This window comes from Dendropsophus ebraccatus, chromosome 6 (assembly GCF_027789765.1).
Source record: "Dendropsophus ebraccatus isolate aDenEbr1 chromosome 6, aDenEbr1.pat, whole genome shotgun sequence".
Classification (NCBI taxonomy): Eukaryota; Metazoa; Chordata; class Amphibia; order Anura; family Hylidae; genus Dendropsophus; species Dendropsophus ebraccatus.
Window position 1 is genome coordinate 51467293 of NC_091459.1, and position 10295 is coordinate 51477587.

The 10295-nt window shown below is 38.3% G+C and overlaps 1 protein-coding gene across 1 annotated transcript; it reads left to right on the forward strand.

The window, feature by feature from the left end:
- The first annotated feature begins 8938 nt into the window (after positions 1-8938).
- Positions 8939-9874, forward strand: LOC138795206 (trace amine-associated receptor 4-like). The gene has a single exon (XM_069974203.1). It carries the CDS (start codon positions 8939-8941, stop codon positions 9872-9874), a length of 936 nt encoding a protein of 311 aa, XP_069830304.1.
- Positions 9875-10295: the final 421 nt, after the last annotated feature.

The following is a 10295-nucleotide window of genomic DNA, read 5'->3' on the forward strand; positions in this document are numbered from 1 at the left end:
CTGTTGGCACAATTATTGGAAAATGGAAGATGATTGTCAGTCTTCCTCTGCCTGGGGCTCCATGCAAGATCTCACTTTGTGGAATAAGAATGATTGTGAAAATGGTCAGAAATCAGCCCAGAAGTACATGGGAGACCTGGTCAATAACCTGAAGAGACCACAGTCTCAAAGATTACCGTTTGTAAGACACTACGTCGTCATGGAATAAAATCCCACTGGGCACGTAAAGTCTCCCTGCTCACACCAGCATTTGTCTAGGCCCATGAAGGTTGCCAATGAGCATCTGGATAATGCAAAGGAGGCATGGGAGAAGGTCATGTGGTCATATGAGACTAAAATACAAGTTTTTGGTATCAACTCTACTTGCATTGTTTAGAGGAAGACAAAGTCCCAATTGTGAAGCATGGGGTTGGAAACATCATACTTTGGGGATGCTTTTCTACAAATGGTATCTTATTGAAGCAAGGATGTATGGGGCCATGTATTGCGGGATTTGGCCAACAACCTCCTTTGCTTGGCAAGACCATTGAAGATGGGTCATGGCTAGGTCTTCCAGCATGACAATGACCGGAAACGTCTGACCTCTGTAACTGCAAACAAAGGTTTCTGTACAAAATATTATCTTGCTTTTCCATTGTATCAAATCATTATTTCATGTAATAAAATGCAAAATAATGGTTTAAAAATCAAACAATGTAAATATAGATTCTCTCCCGCAGGTGAAGTGTGCATACAATGAAAATTACACACCTCATCACTCTTAGGTGGGAAAACTTGCAAAATCAGCAGTGTACTTATTTTCTTCACTGTATATATGTGCATGTTTATTAGAGACAGCATATCCATAAAAACCATAGATGAGGGAAGCCCAAGTCAAGCATTTTCATAGAGACCTGTGAATCTTTAACTATGCCCCTCTTATCAAATGCTAAAGAAAAACACCAGCGAAAATTAATTTCTTTCAAATCAACTGATGTCAGAACGTGCCAAAGATTTGTAATGTACTTCTATTAAAAAACTTCAAGTCTTCCATTACTTATCAACTGCTGTATGTCATAGACATATATATGTATGACAAACAGCAGCTGACAAGTACTAGAAGACTTAAGATTTTTTAATAAAATTAAATTACAAATCTCTAACCCTTTTTAACACCAGTTGATTTGTGCTGGAATTGCCCTTTAAAGTGTCACTATCGTCATAACTTTCAAAACCTAAATCAACACTAGATGTTATATAAAACAAGTTTGCAATTTACATTCATTATTTTTTTTTTATAAATTATTGTGGAAAATAGCACTTCCTGTGTTCTGACCTTTTTTTACCCAAAATATCTAAACACAGGACATCTCCCTTCAGAGACAGGACAGTCATGTTATTGGTGGACACATTCAGCTGTAACTCTCTGTACTGGTCAGGACTTCATATGTTTCTTTTTTACAACCAGCACAAGACTAAAAAGCTAAACCCGGATTTCAAATAAGTATAACTTTGTTGTACAGCATGATAACAAAAATAAAATAATGAATGTAAATTGCAAACTTGCTTTGTTTCACATCTACTCTTGATTTAGACTTTAAAAGTTATAACTACAGTGACACTTTAAGTCTATGTTGTAGATTAATTCAATTTCAATAATACCACATTTAGGCTATGTTTACACATAGTGAGGCTGGGTTCACACACAGTATATTTGAGGCTGTATTTGTGAGGCTGTATAGCAACCAAAACCAGGAGTGGATTGAAAACACAGAAAGGATCTGTTCACATAATGTTGTAATTGAGTGGATGGCCGTCATTTAATGGCAAATATTTGCTGTTATTTTAAAACAACGGCTGTTATATTGAAATAATGGCAGTTATTTACCGTTATATGGCGGCCATCCACTCAATTTCAACATTGTGTGAACAGAGCCTTTCTGGGTTTTCAATCCACTCCTGGTTTTGGTTGCTATGAGGACCTGACTTGAGGACCAAATACAGCCTGAAATATACGTAGTGTGAACCCAGCCGTGCAAATGATGATAATTTTTGCCGTTAAATGACAAATGTCCAATAAAAACTGGTATCAGGATATGGACTGACTAGATGGCAGCGACCGTTTTGTGTGCACACTCACCAGCATTTTCCCTCTCGGCCTGTGAATTATGTAATAAATAGTTTTCATGTTTGCATCCTATTGGTGAGTGCCACATTTATTCTTCATTGGATACTGTTCTTTTTTACTACTTTCACAAAATAAAAAACTATAAGAGAAACAGATAACTCATCTCAGAGAGACCAGCAAAAGATTACACTGCTAATTAAAGTGCTAAATGCATTGGAATCCTAGGTGCATTGCCCCCTGGAAAACATGAATATGAAAAAAAAAATTGTCTCAAAACACAGGACTAGCCAGACATCCCTCCGGAAAGGACCCAGCCATGGGGTTTGCTCCTGTAGGGAAACCACCAAAACCAACATATTAAGTGGCCATATAAATCAATTTAATGACAAGGGAAAAACCGAGGCCAGGTATCCATCCACAGACAGCTGTTTTGGGGTGTTGCCCCTCATCAGTTTGGATGTTTCCCTTGTCATTACATTGACTTATAGGGACACTTAATAAGGTGGTTTTGGTGGTTTCCCTACAGGAGGCACCCCTGGGCTAGGTCCTTCCCAGAGGGATATATGGCTAGTCCTGTGTTTCAAGATTCTTAAATGAGACTTCACAGGCTCTTTTTTAGCATATTTATGTTTCCCAGGGGGCAATGCACCTAGGAATTCTGATGAGGGGCAGCACACAAAGCAGCTGTCTGTGGATGGATACCTGGGCTTGGTTTTTCCCTTGTCATTACATTGACTTAAGCCGCCACTTAATATGGTGGTTCTGGTGGTTTCCCTCCCGGAGGGATATCTGGTTAGTCTTGTATTTCGAGACTCTTAGATGAGGCTCCATGGGCTCTTGTTTTGCAAAATAAAAAAATTAAATACATTTGCTTTATATTTATATATTTAGACACCACTATTTTTCTGTTGATGGAGCTGTGTGTAGGGTAGCTTTAGCTTTTATTGAAACCATTTTGGGGTACATTCAACTTCACTTCTTACTCCTTTTTTTGAAGGCAAAAACTGAAAAACATTTTTTGTAATGTTCTTTGATTTTCCATGTAACTCTTTCCAGCTGTCAAATTGAAGCATCAGGCCCAGCTCCCCACAGTCCCCGATAGGCTGCCCAGCCACCGTATCCCTTGGCCCAACCAGCCTAACAAACCCCCGGGCACATCCTTCTATAGCAATGGACTCCCACTTCCCACACAGCACAGAAGGATAAATGAGTGGCACAGGAGCTTAGTTGGCTAGGTTCCTGAAACTTTGGTTACTAGGTGACCCCCCAATGGGATAAAATAGCCACCAGGAGTCACTGCAAAGAGACAGCAGATATGCGTTTCACGCCATAAACTATAACGCACCAGTGAGCAAAATGGTGTAACCATGACATAATTGATCTGACCAAGAACGTTCTTGCAGGAAATACAGGGTAGAGCTACTGGTCTTTCAGACATAAACAATTCTTATTACATAATTTATAGAGATTTCCGTAATGCTAAGAGTAAAAAACACTGATTTATTGGGCATTCCTTTTTTGCTTTAGAGATAACATGTTGGAGCAGGACTTGCTTGATCAGCCAATCACTGGCTAGGATACAGCCATTGATTTCGATACAGGGCAGGTGTGGATTCAACATCTTGGGAGTAGAAACAAGCAATGGGAGCTGTGAGGAACCAGAGTAGACACGTATCACTTTTTTTTCTACCACAGGCCCAGCAATGTAAAAAAAAAAAAAAAAACATTTTTAATACTAGATTGCACCTTTAATACTGCTATTTAAAGAACACACTATATACAGAAAGATATTAACAATAACACCACAAATAATGTCTAAATAATACAGCCATACCATGACCATTATCATAACAGACCATATGGTGATTACAGTGCAGTTACATTCAGTGACTTACAGGTGACATCTTCCCTGATCGAAGACATTCACTTTCTTTTTTCTTATCCATTTTTCCAGTCCACCCTGATGAGTTCTTCCAGTCACATATTGTTTTTACAGAACCTGCCATATAAAGATCTTAGAATGTGCAGTATTTCCAACATCCACCTCACTTTGGCCCCCAACTATAACGCCCCAATAATGCTCCCACACAGTAAAACAGGTAGGTAAGTGAATTTGTAGGAGGGGTTGGTAAGTCCCCCACATTCCAGTTAATAGAATTTTCCCTAAATATGTTGGGGTCTCTATTAAATAGGTGACTCCAGTATATTAGTACCCCTACTAGGTAGTTTTCCCCAAGTATATATTTTTCCCCATTGGGTAATTTCTCCCAGTAGGTAGATTTACCTAGTATATGTGGCCACTTTAGGTAATAGGATAAAGATGCCCCCTACAGCTAAGACTGCTCTCTGTAGGTAGGTGCTCTCTGTAGGTAGGACTGCAGTATATGTGTTCCCTAGTCATAAGACACCAAGAATATAGATTCCCCCTGTAGCAAGGACCCCAGTATATAGAAACCCTCTGTAGGTAGGGGCCCAGTATATAAGTACCTCCTGTACGAAGGACCTCAGTATATAAATGCACCCTGTATGTACGTAGGACTCCAGTATATTGATGCACTCTGTAAATAGGACCACCAATATATGCAACCCTTGTAGGTAGGGCCCCCATTACACAGGTATATATAGGTAGGACATTTGGTATATATGTCTCCCTTGTAGGTAGGACCCAGTATAAAGGTGCTTCTGTAGGAAAGCATTTCCCTAGACAAAACTAAGAAGAGAAAAACACATACTCACCTTCTCTCACCCCTAATTCCTGGCTTTTATGCTAGAGGCCTCTTTTTTCAGAAGGTACACATACAGTAAGTGACAGCATTGTGTGTCCCAGACCAGAGAAAATTATGTGCCTGGCCTCTACTGGACACATGCAGGAATATGTGGCCTAGAACAAGGAGCAATGGCTTTTTGCTCTTTTAAACATTACAATTAAATACCTTAGGACAAGCTTACAGTGGGCCACTCTGCCACCATGCGCTCAGCTACCCCTCCACCCTGTATCTGCACCCCAGCCGCATACCCCACCTGTAAAGAAATAGCCCTGGCTTAAAAGCTTGTACTGCTATAAGACATAGCAGAGCATGTTCCAGTCATGACTTAGAGGGAAATATTTCAAAAACTTTTTGAGTTCAGCTACATCCTTGCATTAATTTATGTTTTTTCAAAACAGTTGAAACAGCTGACCATTTTTCCCTTGTGTCCTTCATGTGTGGTATACTGGGAAAAAGACTGGCTACATAAACCTCATCCTACCAGATCTGACAAAACAGATGGTGCCTTCCCTTTAGCAATCTGGTTGGGAATAAAAAAAAGAAGGTATTTTTATATTTTTTTTTATTCTTAATTGTACAACAAATTTACCACAATTTCATATGTAATTTACCACAATTTTTATATGTAATTCTTGTTTTAGTTGTAAACTTTGGATTTTTTTGCTCTCAGCATGTTATTGTGTTTTTAATAATGCATGTATATTCTATTATGTAAGTATTAACTGAAAAGCTAGCATAGTTTTTCTAAGAATTTGGATGTATGTCCAAATCCGTGTTTTTCTGTAGACTACCAATGTAATAAAAACTATTTTCTATTTTTTTCTTTCATTTTCTACTCCATAGCACTTACTCCCTTCACATTTCCTGTTGTGCTCTTTTCTCTTGAACCTTTAAAGTACTTTGCTTTTTGTATCCTTCTGTAGTATAAGCTAATCTGTATGTATGCCCTTATTGCAAACAATTATTTAGTCTTAATAACTAAACGTAAAAATTCTCATTTAAATGTGATATAGAGCAGAGCATGCTATATATATATAATTATTATCAATTAATTTTTTTCATTTATCTATTTATTTATCCTCAATTGATAAAGCCTTATGAGGGCTTATGGTTTTATGGTTTTGCAAACCATACCATATAATGTGGTTATATGGTACCATTTACTTCACCATTAAATGTACTGAGATTATCATTATGTGTGGTGGAAAAGAACAAAAAGAACACAATTTTGCCATTTGACAAGATTTAAAAGTATTAACTGTGCATGTTAGTATCATTACAGTAGTACCTTGGTTTAAGAGTAACTTGGTTTAAGAGCGTTTTGGTTTAAAAGCTCACAGTTTTTCAAAATTGTGACTTTGTTTAAGAGCTCCCTGTACTGGGTGCGAGCGGGAGTGGAGGAGGGGCATGGTCTGCATAGTGTGGTCTACATCTCTGTACTCTGACCCAGGAAGTCTCCCTCACCTTTCAAATCATGGCAGATCCACTTCAGGCTGAGGCTTGCATCAGGGGACAGGACTGTGGAGGTAATCTCTTCATAGCTGTAACCCCTCTCTCCCCGGACAGAGAGTGCTGCATGTATGTGCCCACATCTGTCCTGCTCATTCCTTCATGCTCTCTGCAGTCTCTATCAGCCCATGTGTTTCTCATGCTCTCCATTACTGTACAGTAACTTATAATATCACATATTCTGATGTTTCTGAATGTTTGTTTTATCTGTTTCACATGTTTTACATGTTATTCAGAATAATAAATCATTATTTTTGGGGTGTGGAACCAATTGTCTGCATTTCTATGATTACTTATGGGAAAAATTGCCTTGGTTTAAGAGTGGAATTGGATTACAAACACGGTCCCAGAACGAATTATGCTTGAAATCCAAGGCACCACTGCACAGTGATTTCATATTGATATAGTTTTGTTTTCTGCAGTTAAAAAACCTATATGATTTTTATTTTTTCAATCTGAAGAGAGGAAACTGAAGTTTTTTTTGTTACCATTTTTAGTCCATTTTCTGTAAGAAATGACTTTAAAAAATCTGCAATTCTGGCATTGGGAACTTTTTTTCAGCAAAATAAATATTGCACTATTTTACTAGTTCTTTTCCGAATGCAATAGTGTTGATTGTTTTTGTTTTATTGGTCTTCTGTTTTGCAGTGTATTGAGATTATAGCATTTTCCTATTATGCATTGACTCTATCATGGCAAACCAGGAGGCTTTCACTAGAGATCTGCAGTCATGACAATGGTTATTTCTGACCCTGGTGGCTGCTGGCTTGTGTCAGTTGTATAGTAAAGCCAATACTTTTCACATATTGGGTGGGATCATCTGCTGAGCTGGTGCCCTATATCCCTAGTGCACATTCACTGCACATTTATGTGAAGGTAAATTATAACTTTATAGAATGGTCACGATCAAACATTATTCTCATAATAAAAAAAATTATAGTTGTTGCTGTAAAAATTAAATAAATAGTAAATATTTTAATTGTATTAGTAAAGTGGCTAGGCTATGTTCCCACAATGTAAAAATAAGGGCAAATAAGGGCCATAATAATCATGATTACTAATGGTGCATTTACACAGGCAGATTTATCTGACAGATTTTTGAAGCCAAAGCCAGGAATGGATTTGAAAACAGGAGAAATCTGTCTGTGTAAACGCACCCTAACAACGGCCATTACTTGCCCTTATTTTTACGTGGAAGGAACATGGCCTTAACGAGATTGTCCAACCTTAAAGCATTACTGCCATTTGCAGTCAAAAGTTAGAAAGAGTCAGATGCCAGCCAGGGAGTGGAGCACACTGCAGTGCACTTCCCCCAGCTGTAGCTCGGAATCGCAGTGGGTCTCAGGAGTGAGGTGCAATAGGTAACATTTGACATGTCAAAAGTTACAGCATAATAATTTAAATTGCTTTAAAAAAAACACTCTTAAAAGAGGTATTCTACTCAGGTAAAATACATGTTAAATCATACCCTTACTGGAGACTAACAATTAATTCCATACTTATTCCGTTATTATCTTTTCAGTCTCTTTCTCTCAGTTCTGAGCTGCTGCTTTCTGCTGAAGACACAGAAAACTGTGTGTTTGCTTTTCTCCCCATCTCCCCCTCCTCTCCCCTCCCCTCATTTCCCCTCCAAGATGTTTGTAAACAGTGTCCCTGGCCGACTGTATCAGCTGTCTGTAATCCCCGGAGGGTTAATCTGAGGTCAAATTGCTGATGATCTCACTGTGATTAACCCTCCCAAAATTACAGAGTTCAGATACAGCTGGCCAGGGCCACTGTTTTCCATGAGCTGTAGAGATGAGCAAACTGGGCTGAAGTTCAGATTTGTACAAACTTGAACCATCTGCATTTTAATCCCACTGTTTTACCATTCCATGAGGAAGGTGAAGACAGCCCAAGTCCCACCTGGAAAATAGGAATACAGCCTAGGTCATAGGCTTTATCCTTGTTTTCCATGCAGGACTCCACCAGGCTGACTACACCTTCCCCATAAAAAACAAGAAGACAGCGGGATTCAAATGCAGATGGTTTGGGTTCATACGGGCCCGAACCTTGCCCCGGTTCGCTCATCTCTAATGAGGAGTCTTGGAAGGGAGGGGAGAGAGGGGAGACAGAGAGAATAGCTCACACACAGTCTTCTGTGTCATCAGCAGAAAGTAGCATCTCAGAACTGGGGGACGGAAATTGAAAAGACAATAAGAAGTATGGAACAAATTGTTAGTCTCCAGGAGGGGGATGATTCAACATGTGTTTTATCTAAGTAGAATACCCCTTTAAAAGGATTATTAGGGCACTGGAACCCCCACTGATTTGCTGTTTTTACAGGTTGTGATCTTAGTGAAAGTGTTACAGCCTCTTCAGTGTTTATAAGTGTTCAGAAATCTTTGTTCACCAAAAATTTTATTTTTCCTTACAGGGAAATATACTAGCACAGTTGTGAATTTCCACCATGAGCAGACAAAATTTCCATACCACTCAAAATGAAGAAGTATGTCTGGATGGTTGGAATACATCCTGTCTTAGAACCATCAGACCGCTGCTTACTGATATATCTATGTATACTGTCATATATGGAGCTATCATTCTTACAATTGTGGGAAACCTCATGGTGATCATTTCAGTTTCTCATTTCCAACAGCTTCACACACCAACAAATTTTCTCATTTTGTCATTGGCCGCTACAGATTTCCTCCTTGGACTCATGGTTATGCCATACAGTATGTTCAGATCCATAACTGCATGCTGGTATTATGGAGACCTGTTTTGTAAACTACATAGCTGTATTGATATGACATTGTGCACTACTTCCATATTTCACCTATTCTTCATCGCTGTTGACCGGTACTATGCAATATGTCATCCTCTTCATTACAGCAGGAAAATTACAATTCCCGTCATAGTGGTTTATATATTTGTTAGCTGGTCTCTTCCATGTCTATACTCATTTACCCTAGTTTTATCAAATTTAAATGTAGCAGGTATAGAGGGGCAGTCAACACTTGTACCTTGCGTGGGGTCGTGTTCTCTTGTGTTCAACAAAATGTGGGCTGTTATAACTTCACTGCTATGCTTCTTTATTCCAGGTACTCTGATGATTGGAATTTACATGCATATTTTCTCTGTTGCAAAGAAACAAGTCAGGTTGATCAACCATGCTCCCAATTCTACAAATCAGAACAAAAGCAGTAATAGAAAAAAAAATGTTAATGCTGAAAACAAGGCAGCTAGAACCCTGAGCTTGGTTATGGGGGTCTTTATTTTGTGTTGGTTGCCCTTTTTTATTCTTACTGTAGCGGATCCATATCTCAATTTTGTAATATCAGACGACATATACAATATTGTTCTATGGCTTGGGTATTTCAATTCCGCATTTAATCCTATTATCTATGGCTTATTTTACCCTTGGTTTAAAAGGTCTTTCCTTTTAATACTTACTGGAAAAATATTACAATTAGGTTCAGCTTCTTTCAATATTATACATAATATGTAATGTTACCTACTGTAATTCTTTTAAATATTGTGTGAGTGGATGTAAGTATACATTACAGCTTTTTTAGATTTCATCTGCGAAAGTGTAACCAACTATGCTCACTAGACTGTGCCTCCATGTTGAATAACTAGGCATAGATTACACTACATAACAAATTTACAAATATGTGTGTTGTCTAAATTTTTTGAATATAAAAAGGTTATTATTCCACAAAAATTTTGCTTTTGTGGTCAGCACAGTGATGTTACGAAATTTATGCATTTTTGAGAATATTCACTAAATATTCAGTGCTGAGTATAGACTTCTAGAAGCTTCTGGAACTGTGAGGACCATCAATTAGCTTTTAGGATTTTCTAGAACCTTCTAGAACTTGTCTTTGGAACAGCCAGAACATTCAGGCACACTAGGCAGGCAGGACTGG

Coding starts and splice junctions, on each gene's coding strand:
- LOC138795206 (XM_069974203.1), top strand. CDS start 8,939: ATGTATACTGTCATATATGGAGCTATCATTCTTACAATTGTGGGAAAC.